General features: G+C 38.6%; 1 protein-coding gene across 4 annotated transcripts in view; it reads right to left on the bottom strand.

The window, feature by feature from the left end:
• SATB2 (SATB homeobox 2) overlaps positions 1-24,186 on the bottom strand; it is a 179,764-nt gene that overhangs the window by 86,828 nt on the left and 68,750 nt on the right. For all 4 annotated transcript variants that reach the window (XM_032480114.1, XM_032480113.1, XM_032480116.1 and 1 more), the window contains 3 exons: positions 20,184-20,310; positions 18,950-19,073; positions 7,264-7,366 (listed from right to left, as the gene is read on the bottom strand). In XM_032480114.1, coding sequence (XP_032336005.1) covers positions 7,264-7,366; positions 18,950-19,073; positions 20,184-20,310 — 354 coding nt within the window. The remainder of the gene's footprint in view (positions 1-7,263; positions 7,367-18,949; positions 19,074-20,183; positions 20,311-24,186) is intronic.

Here is a 24,186-nt window from a genome sequence, read left to right as displayed (position 1 = left end):
TGGTGGATATCTCTACCCAGTTCACCAACTCTCACTGAAGCATCTGCAAATTCCTCTCAGTTTATATTGTCCTATTTCTGTCAAAACCATCAAGAGTCACTTAAGCTCAGAATCTTGGATTCTGCTTTGATTTTCCTTTCTCCTCCCACACACATATCGCATTAATCATTTCTCTCTTTCTCATTCCTGCCACCAAAGCCGAGGCCTCACCTCCCTCACCATCTTCACTTCCACATATCACTGCAATAGACTCGATCTTACCTGCATCCTCCAGGGTGTACACACATCCCCCTTCTCCCTCCCACTTGTCTCCTCTCCTGTCATAAACACACTCACATCCATCTGTAGTTTTACATGGCTTCTAGGGGATGTTTAAAAAAAACCAAACACCATTTTCATTATTTCACTCCCTTGCTGAAAAGCCTTCAATGATTTTCAAAATGTCTCAACTGGCTTTCAGAGTTCCCTAAGGTGTGATCCCTACCTTCCCAACCTTATTTTTTGTCATTATAACACAAATGATCTCCACGGTCGGGTCCCAAACGTTCCTGCTCATTCACCAATATTTGATGTAACCATCAACCCCACACCCAGCCATGCTCTATCTTTTCCTTTTTACCAATGAAAAATCTTGGCCCTTCTGGGCATGTTATATTATAGTATCGTAGTAAACACACAGTCATTCTAGACATACTGAACAACCACCCAAAATTTCCTAAACACATCCTGCTTCTGAACCTCTGCATCTATACTCATGAACTTGCAAGTTGCTTGAAACATTCTTTCTTTTCCTTTTGCTATTTAGAAAACTCTATTTGTCCTTAAGATATAACTCATGTGCTACTTCTATTCAAATTAACCCCCATCTACACCAAACCTGACACCCAGCAGGTAGAATTTATGGACCTTTCCACTGCAACAGTTTATACCACTGCTATGTATTTGCCAGATATACTCATAGGGCCACCTCCCTACCAGGTCGAGGGCCACACAACCAGAGGTGGGAACCAGATCTTACATGTTTCTGAATGTCTCTCACTGCTTCTAGCACTGACTATCCTGTAGTAGAGACACTCACTAAACATTCATTTAATTAAAATTATTCACTTAATTGTGCCTGTAACCTTCTTACAAGGAGGGACTGTGTAATGATCCCTACTTAAAATCTTGCCAGATATACACAGTAGATGTTCAACTTAATTTTTGAATGATAATAAAATTATGTTATATTATTAGTTATTTCATAGAGAATATAGGCTTTTTGAAACCAGAAGCTGTGTCTTATACTTCTTTCAAATAGTAATTACATATAATGGATGGATAGATGGATGGATGGATGGATGGATGGATGGATGGGTGGGTGGGTGGGTGGACGGATGGACGGATGGGTGGACGGGTGGACGGATGGATGGATGGATGGATGGGTGGGGAAAGAAAGGAAGGAGTCCGAAGAGCAGATCCTTTTTTCTTTTCCATCCTTTTTTAAAAAACATATATTTAAAACGGCTTATAAAGAGTATAAATGAGAAGACTGCAAGTTTGTTTCTTTTAATCTACAAACCACATTGTTGACAAATGATTGTTTTTAATTCTGTAAACATTTAGGAATAAACACATTCAAGCTAATGAAGCAGCTACCAGAACAGCTAGAATGAGCTTCTCAAGATCCGAGTAAGGACTGAGTCCACACCTGAGCTTAGGGTCCAAGGCATTCCTCACTCACCAGTCTTCACTTGCTGACACTGCCAATAAGCTTCTGATCAGAAGGCCAGGTAGCGTAAGGGGATCGATTGATAAATGTACATCACTGTAAATGTACAAGGCTCTTTCAAATGTTGGAAAACCAGTAAGATGGAAAGTGCTTGGTTGTGGAAATGATGTTTCTATTTCCATGAATCTAATATTTACATAAAATTCAAGGATTTGATGTTGTCAAAGCAAGGTACAATACAGGCAGAGGGCAGACAAACTTCCTTGCCAAACACCTTCATTTTGATCCAAAGCTGAAAGCAAATTTCTTTCGTGACTTGGAAGAATTCAGGAGACATAAGTTAAGTTACTTTTACCTCATCAGAGCTAAACAACAGCAGGGGCAGAGTAAGGGCAGTTGATTAAAGGCATTGTCCTGACCACCAAGGCTAAGCAAGGGCCGCCTTATGGAACCAGGTCAGGGGACACTGATTTCTCTATTCAACTTCGAGGCACCACTTTGTAAATGACACAATCATTTTTGGGTACAAGAGGTGCTTTAAATGTGGTAACATTATATCATTTCAGCTATAATGATCATAATTACTTATTTCTTTTAATCACAACCCACTTAACCACTTTAGTACAGAGGACTAGTTCAAGGAGTTTAATTTTCATTCAACATCTAATCTTTGTGTTTACTGAAACCCTTTCACAGGCTTTGTTTACTGTCTGCTTGCTGGCCTGGACGTTTGATCTTGCAAGACTAGATCAGACAGGGTCAGATAAAGTACTGATTACTAGAACAAACCAGGCTTGGGGAAGTAACACTGGTTTTTAAAATCCTCATTTCTCCCAGCTTTTTAATATTTTGCAAAATAAGCTCAAATAAACAAATAAAATTAAGACAACTAGCAATCAGGGGGCTCGAGCAATGATTGAGAAAAGGAAAGTGATGAAGATAATTTTGCTTTCTGGCCAAAATATGGGGTTTGGTTAGGTCGATTCACCCTAGTGGTATTATTTTACGACACAAATAATTTTGTGACATCCACTAGATTTTTGTGAACTTTCACTGACCCCTTAATTCTTGTGACATATTAAATGCTTGAGACTGACCTGACCAAAGGCGACAGTTCATTTTGCTTTTGGTGCCAAATGAAAAACAGTTTAAATGTAAAATTATTTGCTTTTAACTTATTAGTTTTTAATTAAGAAACATTTAAAATATACAAGCCCTTCTTTGTTATGGTACTTTCTTATTCTTATAAGATCTCCTACAAAAGTAGATTGTGTAATAGTACAATTTCTAATAGTGTTGCACATAATTGCACTTAGTTTCATAAAAATAATGGGGCAAGTTTATGTCTAAATAGACTTAACACAAAAGAAGAGTTAGGTTAAAAAAATAAGTGTTTCATTAAAATGTGTAGAACTTATGAAAGAAAAATTGATGGGTAAATATCCCACATAATCCTCCAAATTCTTGCAAGTAATTCTGTAATAACTTGTACATTTCTAGGTTCCTGTGGATTATCCTTTTGTCTAACACAAAAACTCCTACATATTAAACAACTATTAGTATTGGTCTTTTTTGGGTTTTTTGCTTTTCCACAAAATGTACATTTTCTTCTTAAATCTGGGAGTTTATGAGCTCTACATTGTAAAATTTAGGCCAGACACAATTATAGTATGAGAGAAACAGCGATTAAAAAAATGCCATCTAAACCAGCCAACTACCCCATCCAACCACTTCATTTTCTTCAATATCAAAAACTGCTGGGAAGCAGGTTCATGGTTCTGGACTTTAAAACCAGAGTATACAAGCTGTCTCCCCATCTATCCTGAATTAACACTAATGTTAACTTAAATATGTCTATGTCAACTATGATTGTCTTTGAAATTAAAGAAAAAAGGTAAACAGAATGTGCTTTGCTGTGATCATTGGGGAAAATAAAGTTAACATGCTAAGCCAAACCAACGTAGGACTTTTAAAGAATAAAGTATAAATAGTTTAGCTATAATAGCAACAAATTCAAAAAATGCACATTAAAATGTTTACTTCAAAACTTAGACAATTCCATTTGTATATAGTTTTTCCATCTGTTTCTAATGATATCAAATTATTGATTATTCATTTTTCTCATATTTGTTTAAGCATTAACTATAGAATTTGCAATCTGATCTTTTTTTTTTTAATCCTTCCAGTAGACTTTTATTTTTGCCAGGTTTTAGTCATATTTACTTTGATCTTTCAGAGTATATAATTATTTTACTGTTTATTTATTTCTATGAAAAGAGAAAAAAAATTGACCTAGGAGATCTATATGTGGCAATTTGTAACAGAATCACATAGCTTATGTTTAGGAAATCATGGTTTTGATTAAGAAGCAACCATTTAGTTCCCACTGTTTTATTAAAACAGACATTAGGAGATAATAAGAAACATATTTAACAATGTAGCCCGAATTTAGTTTGGAACATCACTAAGTCAGCTTGAGATTTCTTCTACACTGAGTATCAGCAATGATACGTATAAATTGGTAACTTCAGAATGGAAACAAGGTGGGGAGTGAGGAGGCAGGAAAGGACACAGAACTGGCTCCCCAGCTCTCAGGAAGAGCCCTTAGGTAGGATTCCTGCTTTGCTACTCCTCATTTCCAGATTTGAAATCCATTACTTCTTTTTTTCATTTTGAAAATGGATGGACACAAATAGAAATTCTGCAAACAAAAATCACTGCTTTCTCATGAGAAATGGATTCTACTAGATACGCACTCCCACAGCGACATCTATTCATAGCATAAAGTTTCTATCATATGAAACGTGCCTGTATCGGTCCAACATTTCCTTTTCTCTGAGGTCGAAAGTTAATAAAACGCACTTCTCTGGGGTGTTTATTTTCTGTACACCACTATACCTGTCAAGAATTCTTTGTTTTTCCTCCCACTCCCTTGGCTGATGAATCAACACCATTTGAACTGTTTTACGGCAGCTTGTGTTTACTTCACACATACCTTAACCTTCCCTTTTCTCCTCCTACTGACACACACACACACATGCACACACACACTTTCCAGCAGCAATGACTAGCTCCATCTCTTTGAACAGTATGTGTGCACAGTGTCTGGCAGCCTCTTCAGGTGGGGATCCTTGACCTCCTTGATTGAAATCAAGGTCTCAGTCTGCTTTTACGGCACTTAAAGATTTAACTGTGCATTTACTATCTTGAAGAAAAAAATAGAGCTTGGAGAACTGAATCTCTAAGAAAGAAAGGAGAAAAGTAGAAGACATAAGTGCTAATGTGTGTGTGAACAGATACACACACACACACACACACACACACACACACACACACACATCCTGTAGTGGCAATTCTGAAAACACAATAGTGAAGGGTTTCCAGTTTTTCTGAATCTGGAATTATACTCCAGCCTATTATAAAAGGACTCTCTCTTCCTTACTCTTACAACACCAAGTAAATAGGATCTAACAGATGACCTTGAAGCTGTGAAATTCTTTTGATTTTAGCCGAAGAGGATACTAGTCAAGCACTTTAACAATCTAATCTTAAAAGAAAAACTTGGAGACAACACTCACAGAAAAGAAACACTTCTGAATCACACGATCATATCTTATAGTGAGAAGGAGTTATCCATCTTATCCTGTACAAGAGTTAATATTAGTAACATCCTAAAGCAAATATCCAAACCAGAAACTGGAGGTCCTAAGAATTTTAGAATATGCTGAAAAGAAATGGATCTTAATTCAGTTTTCAGTAAACTTAATTTCTTTTGGGTAGTTCAACACCTTGACTTTCCTTATAAATTATCTATTTAGCATAAAATGTCTTCATTCCTTTGTAACCAGAAATGTGCCACCAATGCATATAAAGCTCATTTCCTCAATAGGTAACCTCGTAAACCAACTCTCAAATATTCAACAGCCAAGAGGCATTACTTAGACACTCTGTCTCCCTAGAGGAAACCGGCAGGCAGCAAAACAAATAAATTCATCCTTTACTTTTACCTGCCCACCATAAATTCTCATTTAACCCTCTCAGACGGGGCAGTGAACTATTGGCAAGGCTCTAAATACCTATAATAAAACATGATGGATGATGTCATAATCATGCAAAATATGGACTTCGGAGGATCCTCAAACATCCTGTTACGTTACAAAAAATTCCCCAAATCCCCTCAGGGGCTGGTAGCATCTGAATTGAATAGCATTTGAATTGGGGTGGCAACAGCAGAATTTCTCCAACACTGGCAAATTTGCAAAGGCAAAATATCACTGATATATTTAAAGGGCTGGATGGCCTACATAGTATGCCATTTATTACGGAAGAGAATTATACATTTAGGACCAATATAATTTCGTATATAATGTAGCACTGCTAGCAGAACTACTACTGTTAATTATTGCTACAGTAGTATAGCCATTGTTAACTAAGAGACTACTTCGTGCCAGTATTAATGCATTTAGTCCTCACAGCTACCAGTGACTTACTCTTATTGCTTCCAATTTTCAGATGAGAAGACTGAGTCTTAATGAAGTTAAATAATTTGTTCAAGCTCACACAGCTAGCAAATGGAAGACCAAGATTTGAATGCAAGGCGGCCTGACTGCAGAGTCCCTCTGCTTTAACCACTGCTCTGGAACTGTCTCCAAATAAACACAAGAATCCATTTCTGACCAGAGATGTCCTGATACCACATAGTCATTTCAATTTGTTAATTGGCACGTAAAGTGCTGATTTAACCTAGAATGACTGCCTTTAAATATTCATTAATAAATTAAGGACAATGATTTATTGATTGAGCTTTTTAAATAGATATGCCTCTCTGAAATATACCACTTTAAAATATCTTTAAAGATCCTAGCCTTCACAAACAACTCTTGTGAAAACTATAAACTTCACACATTATGCTAAGAATTTTACTTTGGTTCTAATGTCTTAGTTTTAAGGGGGCCTGTATATATATATATATATATATATGAATATTACTCAGCCATAAAACGAATGAAATACTGCCATTTGCAGCAACATGAATAAACCTAGAGATTATCATACTGAGTGAAATAAGTTGAACAAAGAAAGACAAATACTATATGATATCATTTATATGTGGAATCTAAAAAAATAAAATAAATGAATTTCTTTGCAAAACAGAACTCACAGACAGAAAACAAACATGGTTACCAAAGGAGAAAGAGGGGAGGAGATAAATTAGGAGTCTGGAATTAACAGACACACACCACTATATATAAAATAGATAAGCAACAAGAATTTACTCTATAGCACAGGGAACTATATTCAATATCTTATAACAGCCTGCAATGGTAAATAATCTAAAAAAAGTATATGTGTATAACTGAGTCACTTTGATGTACACCTGAAACTAATACATAAATCAGCTAAACTCCAATTAAAAAAGAATCCTATCTTTATAAAAAATTATACAAAAACTTTATGAAAAATTATATCTAAATTAGTATACATTTCCAAGAATCAACAACTCATTGGCCTAAGGAACTGAAAATAGGCTTCAAAATTAAAAGTCGCTTTACCTTTAATCTTCTTGTACTTCTTATACCATCTCCCAAACTCCTGGCACTTGGTTGCTGACACGTTGGCATAATATGTGCTATTTACAATGGATGAAATCATACTCTGTAAAAGAAAAAAAAAGTTATTTTTCATAAATATGAGTATTCCTTTTTAGGGGCAAGAAAAGGCACATTATAATCCACACCAATCTCCTTTGTCTTTTAAATTTGAAGTAGTCACCCTCCTGTAAACTATTAAATAACAATTACCGAAGTTTACTAGTCTTTTAACTGATACTTGTGTGATGACAATGCTTTCTCCAAAAAAAAACAACCCTCGGGCAATGTCAAGAATGGAGGGAGCCGGGTGGGGAGGGTATAGCTCGGTGGTAGCGTGCATGCCTAGCATGCATGAGGTCCTGGGTTCAATTCCCAGTAAGTACCTCCATTAAATAAATAAATAAATAAACCTAATTACCTCTCCTCATAAATAAAAAAAAAATTAAAAAAAAAAAGATTAAAAAAAAAAAAAAAGAATGGAGGGAGCCGGGCATACAGACTGAATGCAAAGGGAAAGAACAATTGTGATTTAGGAACCAGAGCAAAAGGTGAGATCAGATGCTCATGCATCTGTTATCCAAATAATGCCTTTCAGATGTTTCTGTTCCGCTTCCAACTGCAACAAGCTTACACAGCCAAGAATCTGAGAACATCCGTGCTACACACTGCAGAACAACATTTAGGGAAATAAGTTAAATTAATATAATTTATAGAAACGTGTGATTAGCACTTGTGTGAAAATTCACCAAATGAAAAAAAAATTAACAGTGCTATTTTAGAGCAGGGGAAACTAAACATAACACTTGTACTGGGTTTCAACCAAAAATGAATCAATGCTAAAACTTCATGAGTGCTTATGTACCTGACTACTTCCTGCTCTCCATCCTCCTCTCTTGCCTGAGCTCAACTCCCTTAGCTGATTTGTTTATAATTGCAGTTAAAAGGAAAGAGAAGGGGAGCATAGCCTGACTTAACACAGAAAGATTAACAATTATAACTGCACAACTTAAATTAAATTTCATACAGAGATATGTTTTCAGTCAATACGGCACGTGTGGACCAACATTCGTGGCAGATGTTGACTTACACCTGAATGACTGGGCTAGGACATGTGTATGTTTTATACATAGGTTGTCTTTCTGCAAATTCTGTCTAAAAACAAATGGACATAAACAAGTCAAAGGCTCCAGATGACCAACATAAGGTTTTTTTATCCTGCCTGGAAATCTCATCTTTCTTAAAAAAGGAATCCCCAGATATGGAACAGTTGAGCGAAATCTTAGAACTTCTAATGGCATTTCGACAAAGTAGTCAAGATAAAAAGGATAACAATAAATCAAAGGTATTGGCAAGTTATTTACCAGGAGGTTCAAACGCAGTCAGACAGTCCTGCGTAGACTCGCATTTAAGACAGGTCCCTCTGTGAGCCCACAGACTCTCTTTTTAAGTCACTACGCAGTACTGTTGGGGGAGGGGGTACTAATTCAATTCACAGAAACCTCTTTGGCCCTTTCTGCATAGCAGGTGGCTCTCCTCCCTCCAGTTGCTGCTCTCTAAATGACAATTCTGTTCTCTAAGGGGAGACAGTAAGGAGAGCTATTTTAATCTGAGGATCTGAACATAGCCCGGAAACACAAAGAACCTGTATCACCTGAGTGTATCACAGAACTTTCAGAGTCTTGCCTGCTGCCTGGGAGGATCCATGGAACCCTAAGCTTCCTGAGGCAGGTTCTGCTTTATCTCTTAACAGAGGAGTAAAGAAGGCTCTTGGCTCGCTGGGCTAGTTCCTTCTGTCTCAGGGCTGAGCTTTTCTCTCTGTCCCAGTCTGTGAGACCCTTGAGGACAGTGATTATGTCTGTTTGGTTTTTTTTTTTTTATCTCCCTCATATCTAACACAGTTCTGATGTGGGATATCTGAGTCACTAAAATGTAACAGATGAAAAGGGACAAAGATGAAAATTTAAAATGCCAAACTGAAATGTCATAATAATGAAAAATTTAACATGAAAGCAGCCTAATAACAGATGCATCCGCCACTCTGGTGTACGTGAATAATTACAAATGTACTTGTCATCTCTCTCTGCTGTTTGTATGAATGTTAGCCTCTGGAAAGACACAGAATATATAGCCATGGCAGGAGTCAGAGCTACACCTTCTATTGCAAAGTGGTCTAGAAAGCAGATTAAAATGGGAAGTGTTTCAAGTACTGCCTGGAGCTGTCCCTCAACTCTTCCTGATCCATAAGACAAGGAACAAACCCATATCACTCTAGCCCCAGATAATCCACATTTCCCTCACTCGGTGGACTCCCTATTCTGTCTTTGTTCCAGATACATCTTCATTAACACTAACATTGTGTTAGTGGCCAGTGTCCATCTATGTGGCAAGGAAATGAATATCTGGGCTTCTATTGGCTCCATCACCAGATGATCTTATACTAGAGTCAGGTTCATACTGATTTGAAAAATAGGAGTTGGTAGATGTGGTAAATATACACAGTGGAATACTACTCAGCCATAAAAATAATTAAATGCAGCCATTTGCCACAACTGGGATGGATTTTGAGGCTATTATGCTAAGTGAAATGAATCACAGAAGGACAAATGCTATATGATTTCACTCATATGTGGAATCTAAAAAAAAATACCCAAAACAAACAAAAGAAAATGAAAACAAACTCACAGATACAGAGATCAGATTAGTGGTTGCCAGAGGGGAAGAGGGTTGTGGGTCAGATGAAATGAGTGAAGGGAGTCAACTGTATGGTGTTGGATGGTAACTATACTCGTCATGGTGGTCACTTTGTAGGGTACACAGATGTTGAATAGTAATGTTGTTCATCTGAAACTTACATAAAATAAAAATAATAAAAAAGATAGGGGGAAAAAGGAGGAGTTGGCTACGCAGAGACTCAATCAGATTTGTTCTCTTCCGCATATTATTATAAATGACTTTTTACCTCACTAACCACAGAACAAAAACTAAACAGGTTTAAGCTATAAACTGAGCAAAGAAACTGGGTAGCGAATAAGATAGTTTCTTTAAAAATGAGCATCTTTAGTCACCAGAAAGGTCTCTTTGAATCTGTGACACCTTTTATTCATGTTAATTCCCTGCAAGTCTTTATACTTAGTTGACCCTCAAAATAGCTTTACTGATACAAATTTTTATAATTTAACTTGAGAGCTTTAAAAACAGAAGAGGTACATCTTGGGAATACTTTAGATGAAAGGTCATGTTATGTCTTATTATTCCAGTTTCAAATACGAATTCTCTCTATCTCTAAATTAGACTGCTTTATTCCCACAGACTGAGTCTAAATCACTAGACCTCACTGGACTACTCTGGACACATTCTACAAGATCATCTTAATGTTAGTATCAATTTATTTTTAAAATATCAAAGCTTAATTCATGCCAAACAAAACTGAAAGGGGCTAACACAGTGCCAGCAGATGCTGACTTTTACTCTACAAGGAATAATGTTCTCCAGAGGCCCTGGGGCACAGAGAATTTATATTTACATTTCACCCATTTGAGGCCACATTTTTTAAATACAATTGTTCCCACCACCTCCCCCACCCAAACCCTACCCCCTACCCCCTGTATCCACTTGTTCCACATCCATAGATTCAAACTGTGAATTGAAAATACTCAGAAAAAAAAAAATTCTGGAGCGCTCCAAAGGAAAACTTGAATTTGCTGCAGAGACTCCAGCATCTATTTACATAGTTCTTATCTAGAGAGAACTTAAAGCATATGTATAGGTTATATGCAAATACTCCATCATTTTATACAAAGGACTTGAGCATCTGACGATTTTGGTATCTACGGGGGTCCTGGAATCAGTCTCCTTTGGATACCAAGGGATGACCATATTTTAATGTCACTGAAATTGAGATGCACCTTACAATCAAGAGAACCTTAGATCCGATGAGACACAGTTGCTACAAAATGGGATGAGTAATGATTAAAAATCTCTCCCACCTATGACCTTGCCAAAAAAATACCTAATTTCCATTTGCTGCTTTTAAAACTATGTGTATAATTTTGTAGTCTCATTGCTCTTTCATGTTTTCCAGTCATTCTAGAGCAGCTGTACAACTGGACTTTTTAGAATGCCCACATCTTTTTGATAAATGAACGAGATCTGAGTCACTTTTTCTATTCAGAATACAACCAACTTCCATGTAGCCATGTTAATATAAAGCAATACTGATACAAATAACCCAAAAGAGATGTGTATTGTTATTTTTAACACTTAAAGTATGTTTTATTAAACACTAATATACTAATATTATAATTAAACAGACTAATATAATTTAAGTGACTGCATTTACCGAGCATGCTCCATTTCACATGGTGGTGGGTTGTGAGAATGAAAGGGGGAAGACATGTGTGCGATGGGCAACCAAGGCAGCCCCCTCAGACGCTAAGTCACAGCCGTAAACACCACCTGGACAGTGACTGTAGACAAAGCGATTTTATGAAAAATATTATGTACTAAGATAAACAGGAAGGTTTAACATGTCTTCCTAACTACCAAAAACTTTTTGCCAGTTTCAGACTCCTTTGTAATTAATCATGAAATTTTAAATATGAAGATTGCAGGTGGGGGATAAAAATCTAAGTTTCCTCATCTGCAGTCACTCTGACACATTTGCCATTTATATTGGAATGTATTTTTTTTATTAAAATAAGGTATTTGAGGACTCAAAATATATCAGAATTAGTTACTCCGAGGTTTACTAGCTGATTTGAATTTGCTCTAAGCCAACTGTAAGAGAGTATCATGGTATTGTTATTAACACTTATTTTAGCTAAATAGAAATTACAGCTAAGAAAAGTAAGTTTTCTTTTAGCTTCCTGAGACAAATGTTAAACTCACATGTTTGTTTTTTACTAGCTCAAAGGAGAGATATCACCTGTGATTATAAGTGTGGTACAGTTTTTCAAACTGAGGGCCCAGAAGCTCAGAACAAAGAAGCATCTTGTCTAACTGCAGCAGGAAGCACCACAAAGAGACACTACCATGGGGCCACACTATTTATGGGTCTGTTAAGAAGGGAAACTAATTAACGAAAGTAAGGAAATATTCACCACTACCGCCATCAGCTAGTACAAGTTCAAAGTGGGTGCTGCAACCAATTCTTTAGAAAGAGCAAGAAACAAGGTGACAAAAATATAAAACAAAAAGTTGTGGCATCTTATATGAGTTAATTACGGAGTTTAGAGTCTGAAAAGGCTAAGGAACCCAAAAGCTATTTAAAACTTTTTAGGAAGAGCAAAACACACAGGCTAAGATGATTTGTACAAAATATTTAGAAAGACAGTGATCTGAGCATCCCCTTTCCTCTCCCAAAAAAGAGTGATAAAATAACTGAATATCTTTTACCACATTCTCTTTGGCTTAGTGAGATTTATTTGTTTGAATAGGAACATTATACTGAGTGGCTAAGTTGCAGATACACAATACACTCGCTGTAGAAAGAACATTTTAAAACCAAAGTGAACAGTTACCCGGCCTGTCAGTGAGCAGGCTCTGTCTGAGCAAGAAGTAGGGAAGGAAGCCGACATCTCACGGCTGCCCCTTCCACTGTAACACAGAGGCCAGAGCATGATGCAGGCAATGAAGGATATGTGCATTCTTCGCTTGTTTTCAGCCTTTTCATTCTGCTCTGTGATATGCTAAATAACATATTGAACATGAGATTATGATACTCCAATTAAGAATACAGTAAAGAAAAAACAAATGATTTGGAGGAATTACTTTATCATGAAAAATTTATTTAATCTTACTTGGTAGCCTTCTACTATCCCTTTCCATCCCCATTTCAGAGTTACACTACCAGGATTGAAAGCTTTTGCCATTCTGGTTGAAAGAAACATTTCCTCTGGGCTGTGGAGTCTGGGGAGACTCAATTCAAGAGCTCCTTCCCTAGGGGGCTGCCACACGACTTGCTGGTCAGACAGGGGCACCCTCATCTGTGAAAGGGGAATATTGACATCACCTCAGAGGCTGTCAGGATTCAGAGAGATGATCTGTGTAAAACGCCTGGGACACAAGATGCAGAGTCAGCGAATGCCAGCTCTCTCCCCTCCGTGCAGTCAGTTCATATGGTTGTCACAGTCATTGTGTCGGGAATTATTTTGAAGTTGTCGCTTGTGAGCCCCCTTCAACAAGAGTCCCTGAGGCTGGGCCATGAACTAAAATACCCTTGCATGAAAACAACTGAAACAGACAGCTGGCACCTGGTTAACACAAGACACGATACATCCCCAATACGTATGTGAATTTAAGATTAAATGAAATGGATGGTTGGCAACTGGTTAAGACAAAACTGGTCCATGTAGCTGATCGGCCACTTGTCTACAGATGAGCACATGATTGATTTGTTTTTTTCCTATTGACCCAACTGGCTGCTTCATTTCACTGTCTGATTATTTTAGTATACTGTACATTTAAGTTGGTCCTTTAATGATCCCCCAATGGGCAAGACTTGCTTAGAGTGACAGTTATCACTATCCTACAGTAATGTCTTTAAAATACTGTATGAACTCTACATCACCATCATACTGGAAATCTAGTAACATTTTCACAGTTCAATAACTTCCATCAGTCATGTTATCCCTCAAATATTAGACTAGAGGTATGGGACTGAGCTGCTTTGAAAACATATCTAAATGCTAAGTGAATTAAGCCAGCACAAAAGGACAAATATTCTGATTCTTCTCTTATGAGACATCTAGAATAAGCAAATTCATAGAGACGGGGAACAGAATAGAGGTTACCAGGGACTGTTAGGGGAGAGAATAATGGGTAATTATTGCTTAATGGTTAGAGATTTTCTGTTTGGGGTGATAAAAACTTTTGGAAATAGATAGAGGTGATGGCTGCACAACATTGTGAATGTAATTAGTGCCACTAAATTGTAAACTCAGAAACTGTAAACTTAAAAATTGTTAAAATGATAAATTTCATGTTATGTATTTTTACCACACAAAAAAATTTTTTAGCATGTCTCCATTCACAGAGATAATGTTGGAAGGGGGAAACGGGATCATTGGAAAATTCCTGCATTTGCAAATGATCACTCCATTTGATCATCATAATAACCAAGGAGGTGGTCAAGGTTGGTATTGTTAGCTCCTCTTATGTTAATAGAGTGAAACCATGAGGACCTGGGGTTTTGTCTTTTAACTCTTCCTCGAGTAAAAAGTAAAAAGTAAGGAAGCCACAGAAAGATGTATTCATAACGTTTTCAAATTAGAACAGTTAGAGAAGACCATTTACTAAGAGAGACCTGTGCCTAAGGTATGGTAAATTAGGACACTTGGGACAGACTATGCGGCTAAGGGAAGAGGAGGGAGTGGTGACTCAGGGGGACATCGGAGGAAAAGGAAGAGGCTGTCAGCACTTAAACACATTTTGAAAGGTGAAATCAAAAATAAATACACAGACACACAAACACAACCTACACTTTCCAAGCATCTGGCCAGACAGAGAACAGCTAAATCATGACTTCCCTCCTTTTAAATACATACGCCTCAGCCTACAATTGTTGCCCTTTTATGGACTTTTCCACTCTTTTCTTCTGCCTTCAAGGCTGCTCTTTTGAAATGTAGACCACTGGGCTGGTCAAGAAAATATACACTAGCCACTGAATCATTCCTTTATGCAACTGCCAAACTTGAGTGAGGAAATAGCTAATATGGTTTGGCTTCAGGGTAATAAGGGAGAATTATTTTAAAAACAGGCATCTTTTACTCATGAACTGAACCTATTTTAAATAGCTCAACAATCTACCATTCTCCTTTGAGGTGAGTAGCATTGGGTGCTCCATTCTCTACTTCCTGGACCAAAAGCTTAACTCTCTCTCTCATCCTCACCACTGTGCCCCAGCCCATTGTAAGGTACCTGCCTCTTAACTGGGACTCTGTAATGCTGGTGAAATACATTTTTTAGTTACAGCTTCTCCTTGTTAGAACAAAAATTCATTCTTTTTGACACTACATAGGTTGATCTTCAAAAAAAATGTATGCACCTGTTCTATGACAAGCACCACCAAGATGAGTGAGCTGATCTCCACACTGAAATGCAATCCAGCCGTGCAGTGTAAATGAATAATCTGGAATGTTTAAGGTAGTAGCCACATGATTAAGGCCGCTGCCCCACTACATGTCCATGCTGGCTGAGAAAGACTAACCCAGTGAGATTTTTCCATAATCACCCAGCATACCAAAAGCCTGAATCAAATCCTCCTCAAATCTAAGCAATAGAACTGAACCCCGGTTTGACTGAAAATGTATTGGGCATCAACCATCAAAACTGTACTCACTGTTTCTAGTTTAAAACATTTTAGAGCTGCCAAGAATACTGTAAAAATAATAAAACTTTACATTTTATAGCACTTTCTAAAATTTTTTTACATTTAATTGACTAAATACATTAAAGCAGTGTTTGTCAACCAATAATGATTTTCTTCCCCTCACAGGACACTTGGCAATGTCTGGAGACATTCTGGTTGTCATGGGGAGGATGGGGAGATGGCATGCTACCAGCATCTAGAGGGTAGAGGCCAGGGATGCTGCTAAACACCCCACAGAGGACAGACCCCCATCCACAAAGAACATCTTGCCCAAAAGGGCAATAGGGCCAAAGTTTAGAACTGTTGCATTAGAGTAACAACTACATGCAGGATATGCATCGTGCTGAATGCTGAGGACAAGAGGATAAGAGATAAGAGATGGCCTCTGCTATTGTGAGCAGTCCCTTAAGTGATGAGAACGGGCAGATAACACTCACAACAGGCTGTGATAAGTGCTGTGACAGGGATGTGTAACAAAGGCTACTAAGAGCAGGGGAAGCAACTACTTTTGCCAGAATGTCAGGGTTCGTCACCAGCAGTAACTTTCCAGCTGAAATTTGCAGGAAGATTTCATCCAGTAGAAGAGAGCAATGCATGCTGGCCAGGAGAAACCACACAGCAAAAGCAGACTAGTGTCCAACTGGAGGGCTCCGAGGTCGGCAGCATTGTGTGCAGGGGCCACCAAAGCCAGAGATTAACATGGTACACCTCCCTTGAGGGCCAGTCTCACATGGACAGGGAAGGTTAATAATTGAACAGGTACAGTGATTTGTACAGATTTTTAAAAGTACCCAAAACACAAGTATATGGAATAGAATACGTACTTCACATGATTTTTAAAAATTACACAAGAAGTTGCTTTGTTAGGCTTGCAATGCAAAGGGTACTAGTTAGGTTGTAATTAGGAATATTGTGGTGAAGTTTAAGCAACAGCAAATGTTTCAAAATAATTAATTCCATGTGTCTGGAGTACACAGTGGTTGTAGCTTGAGGGAGGAAGGTGACTGATAGAAAGTCAGGATGGACAGGGTCATCTTGCTGGTTCCCATAGGCAGTCTGTACTTCCTACAGGCTGAGCAGAAGGAGTCACTGGAGGCTTGGAGACGAGGAAATGGCACGATGTTAGCGATGGAGAAGCAGGTGGCAGGGGAAAGATTATGATGCAGGGTGACTTAAAATATTTCATGAGAGAGGTGATGAAAGTCTAAACAAGGCAACAGCACAAAAGAGGAAGATTTTAGATACGGAGGTGGTAGAGTCCACAGGACCAAATATGAGAGTGACAGAGAAGAAACTTTTTAGATCGGGCAACTAGGTGGACAAGCAACGAGAACAGAAAATGGGGAAGCAAAGAGGACTTTTACAGAAGGGTAAAGATGCTCTCATTTGAACCTCAAGGCAACTTTGCAAATTCTGTGAAATATGTAGATACAATGGCGCTGGGCTGACAGACAAGTTTAAAGAGGCTCTGAGAGGGGATGGGCTTGCCCAGGGCCACACATCCCACATGAAGGGACTGAGAGCAGAGCTCAGGGCTCTCAGCTCCTAATGTGGGTTCTTTCTGCTAGGATGTCTCTCTAGGTCACGTCTGATAGTCATAACCAACCCTAGTAATCGTGATAGATCAATTCTGACCAAGTTCCCACAGACCTCAAAAGCCCTGGACAAAATTCTGATTTGGTGACGTGAAGTTAGGACTCGTCCACTTCCAGGCAAAGCTCATTTTGACTTTCATGTGAATCCAAGAGAAAATTAATTGTGACTAATTGTAACATTTAAGACAAATTGAATTTTTCCTAAATTGTTCTTTATCCAGTCCCCATATATCATCAAAATAACTCAAAATACTTATTTTTAGAACTTCATAAGCAAATCAAAATTCTAGCAACAAGTTTTAGCCCCCAGGTACACACCTACAGGTAGGCACTGAAATGGCCTGTGTGAAAGTGGTAAGCACAAGAGCAGAGTTATAACTGATAGGCAAGAAATACTAGTGTGTCTTGCTGTCTACTCCCTACCACTCAGGTGCATGACTTCTTGATTTCTTGGAAGCAAAAATATTAACAGTAGGCTCTGCCTCCCCTCAGAGGATCTACATTCCAAACACTCTCGAAGACACACATAAGAAACATCCAATTCACACCAACAATACCATGTCTTGATAACAACGGCTGGTACCATATGGAGCAACACTGTATGCCAGGTGCCAGACCAAGGGTCTATGTGATTTATCTCATTACTCCTCATTAGATTACTTAGAACTATCATTCTCCTGGTTTTACATATAAAGATGAGGTCCTAGAGGCTTAGGAGCCAGGACGTGAACCCAGATCTAGCTGATTCCACAATCACAAAGCTCCCTGCTTCCCCCAAAGAACATAGCTCAGAACACATCAAGTTTCTATGGTTCTTGTCACCTTCCTTTGAACTTGATAGACATGTAATTAGTCTATTATCTTAAATCAAGTGTAGCAACTCACACCAGAAAATGAATTTTCACCCATGGCTTTAAATAATGTCAACCTGAGTTCATTTCACTGCACTTCTAAGCCACTGCCTATAGCCACCAAAATATTGTCTTACCATTTGAAAAAGTGGGGCCCTCACTCGGGAACACAAACGGAAGCGGAAGCTCTTTCTTCTTCTGCCGCTCCTCCCTTTGATCCTGTCAGTCTCTTGTTGTGGCTTGTTTAGTTGATGATCAGCTCAGTAAAAACGGACAACCACTTTTCTCATGATGCATTTTCACATGGTAAATACACTACACAATCTCTCCGAATGTGTATGATGCAAAGATCACCTCTCTACTAGACCCAGAAAAGGCTCAGTAAATAAATAAAATAAATTAAGATGGGTTTGGCATGGCTGACTCGTTTCATCGGCCAAGTCATGTAATAACTGGAGCCTGAGCTTTAGCAGAGGAAGTCTGGATTAGGGTCTCAACCCATCACGTGACCAGCTGAGTAAGCTTAGGCAGGTAGAGTGTTTCTCTCAACCTTGTTTTCCTGATCCATAAAATGGAGACACGGATACCGACTTCCTATGACGTATGTGAGAAGCTGAAGACTGTGAGTGTAAAACATTTTAATATGACTCCTACTACATCCAACCTCTCACTAAGTGATGAGTTCTACTCTACAACAAAAAGCACCACAATCTCCATATTTTTTTCCACCTAAAATGTAGTGTGACTGTAAATAAGAGAGTTGTCTGAGCAGGACTGCCCCTCCTGCCAGACAGCACACCCGTGGCTTCTCCGTTTCTCCGGAAGACACTGACCTGGGAGAGAGGGCATTCTTTGGCTAATGTGCTCTGGTTCATCTCTTTGAGCAGTTCCTTTAAGGCATTGCGGACCGTGGCATGGTTCCACTGCTCCGCAGGCAAGTCTTCCAACTTCGAACAACTGGAAAACAAAGCAAGAATGAACGACGTGCAAACTTTAATAATGCCACGTGCAGCAGTCTCCCCCAGTCCTGTGCCAGCATCAGGAGAACTGCCAAGGAATGGGTCACACGTGGGCCCAAAATGAGGGAAGGAGAGCAACACTGCTTCTCTAGGTCCTTGACAGAGCCCCTTCCAGTCTCTTTAAGGTAGTTATCACGCTAGACTAAGAGAAACAGTCACTTCAGGTATGAAGAAGAGCTGATTTTTAAAAATACGATTTCTCTAATCCACTGATGGAAATGGTATGGCAGTATGATTATAAACTTCCACAATACAAATTAAATCACTGAATATTCCTACGGTTAAATGTAAACAAATGCTTCATCAGATTTGAAGGCATACTAGCTTTCACCCTCATAGAACAATCCAAAGATGTGACTTTCTTAACCAAAACATAACTAAAGAGGAGACATTAAAGCATCCCAGACAAAGACGAGAATGTTGGGTTCCTATTTAAAGTGTAAATTCTCCAAAAGGGGCAATTTCAAAACCTTTACAGTAAAGGACAATTTTCCTTAAAACACATGACTTGCAGGCACTTTGCAATACAAGACTCTGCAGAGAAACTTTAGATTCTTTAGAGGCACAACTTGTTCTGGATGCTGTATCTGAAAAAAAGAAATCATTCCCAGAACTTCTGCAGGCCACCAGAGAGGAAAGCGGAAGACGTCCAGCACCAGCGCCTTCTTGGTAAGCCTGCTCCAGGGGCACCAAACTCGCCCCTCACAACACAAGCCTGAAACAGCAGGGGTGTTTATTCTTCAAATACTATGTGCTAAGCTTTCAACCAGGGGACTCATTAAATCAGGGGCTGTGGAAAGTTCCCCTTTAAGGGCTGCAGATTTTTAATGATTTATCAAGCTTCCTCTAGGTTACCACTTCACTGCTTCTGAAAACAAAACATAAAACAGTTGGAATGTGGACTATAAAGATGCCTGGTGCCCCTCCTTCCCTCTTTTTCTTCTTTTTTCCCCTCATTTCATCCAATGTCTAGAAATTAACAAAGACAGGATGAGCTGATCTCTGCAGCTCCGAGAGTGAGGAAGGGCAGATGTTCAGAGACACCCACCTTTGTAATTGGATTTTCAACGTCACAACGTGATAGACATCTTGCAGCATGTCGGCCACTGTCGCGTCGGGTGCATCTGTCACATAACTGAGGGGGAGAGGGTTCCACCGCCCCAGCTTGATTATTCCTGCACAGGGAAGAAAAACATAATAAACACATATCTGCTATTTATTAAACCTTCCCATGTTTGTTCAATGTTAAGAAGGTCATCCAATAGTCGACACTCAAGGCCCACTCAGAGATATTTTACAACCCAGTGCAATAACCTATTTCTTTCTGGCTGACAACTGAGTTAACTATACAGGAAGATGAGAATGAAAGGATGAGGTTTAATCACAGACAATCAGAGTTTTTTATGTTTTCCTGTTTCTTAAATTACCTAGAAAACCATACGGATACTTCCTTCCCCCAAAGTCTTGTTTCACATTCTAACTTAAGACTGATGCTAAGTATACCAAACTGCTGATTTCATAGACAAAAAAAAAAAAAAAAAAAAAGAAAGAAAGAAAGAAAAAGAAGAAGAAGAAGAAGAAGAAGCAAGCCTTAAGTAAATACAAGATTGGAGTTCGAATTGTACAAGAAAATTCCTGTGTGTGGACTCATCCTGACTGTGGTGCGATCCCCAGTGAGAATAGCATTTGGAGCTGATGATGCAGTTAGAATTCACTTCCAGATTCACGTTTCAGCCTGCAGAGGGGTTTGTTTTCCAACGGCACAATCATTGACCACAGATCAGAATAGCAGAGATGCCTTCGACTTCCTTTTATTTTTCTTTTTTAATTCCTCAGCTCTTTTTACAGTTTACGGTAGCAGCTACCCCTTTCCCTGTGGGTTTCCTGCTACATATGGTAAACACGGATGACAATGAAGAGAGAATTAAAAATCCCAGTCAAACCTGGGCAGATTTGTGGGACAGCGTCAGGAACACATGGTGAAAATGCTAAGCTATTCGTAAGATGGACCCATCTTACTTGGTGCATAGGGCACACATAACATTGATGAAGAAAAACAAAGAGAAACCAATTTTACAAACAACACAGACTAACAAAAATTATATTTGTATGCTATGAAAAATCCAGTGGTCCCTAGGATGTCAGAAATTGTCACACATCAAAAACAGCTATGTTTTACTGATAGAAGAGAAACAGTATTTTTATTTTAATTTTTGACAATAACAGGTGAGTCCAATCATGCCATTCTTTCAAAAAATATATTTTATCATCAAAGAGAGAGATCACCTGTATACCCAAGTGAACTTTTAAAAGCTTCACAGAACGCTGCCTTGATAGTTATGGGGCGAAATTCCAATAATAGGAAATGAACTTTCTGGTCAGGGCACGTCCTGTCCAAGATGAAATAAATGAATGCGCAATGCTTGACATAATGCTTGAAAACAGGGAATAAACAGAACAAAAATATTAAAATGATGCACTGTTTCAGTATTAAGATTTAACAATCTGGTGCTGAATATGCTGCAGTATAAATAGTGCCTGGACTCGGATCCAATAAAGTAACACAGCTCTCATTCATAGTACCGTATGTCTCCAGTTCTGGCTCCTTAAGTCATATTTCACTTGCCAAGAAAAGCTGTTTTCTTGTGGGGATAGTTTTCCTAACGTTCTCTCATGACAATGAAAAGTGCACAGCACACAGCATGTCATAGTCACGAAATGAACATCCCGGGCCCACTGGACGGCCAACCAGGAGAGACTGGGTCGGCTTCCTTCCTTCTATTACCCCTTTACTCCTCTGACATTTGAAAGTACTAAAAAGACACCATGTAACATGTCTAACATATTTCTTTTTTTAAAAAGAGATTATAAATTCCATTAAAATTTTTTTAATTCCTTAAAAAAATTTTTTTTAATTCCACAATTTTAAATTCCTTTAAAGAAATCATTATTGTGATAGCCTATAAGTTGAATATAAATTGACAATCTTCTCAAGATGAGATTTTATTATAAGAGATTAGAGGGAGAAAACAGGAAGGCAGCAAGCGCACACTGAGATAGGCCAGAAGCCCATTGTGTGGGTCACTTTGGTTACCAGGAATACGAAGGTAGCACGAAGCACACGAGCCCTGCAAACTTCCAACGCGCAACTCTAAAGACGACTCATTGGTGCCGTTGCGTGTCATTGCTCGTTCTTGTTTATTGTCGAGGAGTGTAAGAATATATCACGATGCAGACACAGCAGAGTATCTCTGAGTGCTTTCACTGATATAAAACACAAGAACAGGCAAGGCTAATGCATCGGAATAGAGGTCAGAATGTGGTCCCCTCCAGACGGCAGGGTCATGACTGGAAAGGGACATACAGGGGATTTTCTAGTTTTGGCTGGTGGTTGCATGGGTATAAAAATTGTCAAAATTCGTGAAACTGAACACTTAATGTGCATACATTTTACTGTATGTAAATTATGCCTCCATTTTTAAAAAAAGGGTGGTGGGGGAGGAATCTCTACAGGGAATGATAGACAAATCACTCTACTGGAAATGATTATCTCCATTTAGGTAAATTCTGTCCCCATTTTGATGAGCCGGAAGGAGACTTGTTTGGGCTGGAATTAGACACACACAGGTGTCTTCACAACACTTAATGCCGCCACAGAGAGCAGCTGCTCTAGGTTGGTTTCTGCATCTTGGAAGAGAGCTGTTGACACGTGCTATTTTCAGGCAATGGGAAGCCACGTGTGCTTTTCTTTTCCACACCATATTGATTAACCTGCATGGTCCTAGAAGTCATGTTCTTTGCTCAGCTATCTAGCAGGGTCTGCAGGTGCAAGGTCTGCTGGGGCAGCGCTGTCCAGAAAGCTGCTCTCCTCTTGCCGGGAGGAGGAGAGTAACTCTCCTCAACAAGGCCTTCCTCCAAACATGGTCTCTGTCTCTTTGGAAATACCTTCCTGAGATACGGTCTTCCTCCCCTGACATAAAACAGACAAAAATATGCCTTGGGCTAGTATCAAGTGTTACTTGAGGAAATCAGATTGGGACGCAGTTTATCATAGTGATTAAAAATGCCAGCTTCCAAGTCAAATTGCCTCTGTTCATATCCTGGCTCCTCCACTTACTAAGCATGTAACCCTAGCAAGTGACTTCATTTCTCCATACCTCAATCCTCTCACCTGTAAAATGGAACGATAAAGGTACTGACTGCTTAGGAATATTGTGTAGATTAAATGTAAAGCTCTTAGGACAGAGTCTGGATATAATTAATCTCAAAGATTAATCATTTACAGTAATTATTTAGACATTTGCAATGCTTCTTAAAAGGAAAATAAGTCAGTAGCTCACAGAGAAAAAAATGTGACAATGAATATATGTATGTTCATGTATAACTGAAAAATTGTGCTCTACGCTGGAATTTGACACAACATTGTAAAATGACTACAACTCAATAAAAAAAGTTAAAAAAAAAAAGGAAGACAAGTCAATTTTTTTCAAAAAATATTCACTGAAGGATGACTTCGTTATCATTCGATCTTTAATTCAGGCAAGTGCCTGTAAAAGGCTCTCATTAATTAAATCACAAAGGAGAACCAGGCATTAATTACGTCCCTCCTTCTGTTCCACCCCCTCCCCACTCTCTTCCCCTGTTCCATTCATTTCTTACATCCTTGCTCCTCAGTACCTCCTGTCCTCTTACCTGTAAGCAGGTTCAGAGCTTCCCTACTTTAAAACTAACAAAAACATTACAACAATCCTTTTCACCTCCATGTCTCATTTTTTTGTACCACAAAATGTACTGGAAGTGCACTTCTAATTTCTCCATCAGAACTTCACCCCTAGATATCTATTTTCAACTCTTTTCATGAGGAAATAGGGTTCAGAAGACTTTGGCTATCATAATTCCACTAAGAAATAAGAAAGCCCATAAAATGACTATAACTCAATTTAAAAAATGTTAAAAAAATTGCAAAAAAAAAAAAAAAAAGAAATAACAGAGCCCAGATTCACTGCAAATGCCTTGCTTTCGCCCTTTGGAATAGCCTTAAGTCACACTGG

This window comes from Camelus ferus, chromosome 5, assembly GCF_009834535.1.
Source record: "Camelus ferus isolate YT-003-E chromosome 5, BCGSAC_Cfer_1.0, whole genome shotgun sequence".
NCBI classification, from domain to species: domain Eukaryota; kingdom Metazoa; phylum Chordata; class Mammalia; order Artiodactyla; family Camelidae; genus Camelus; species Camelus ferus.
The sequence above is the reverse complement of the archived record's forward strand: the minus strand, read 5'-3'. Positions and strand labels throughout refer to the sequence as shown.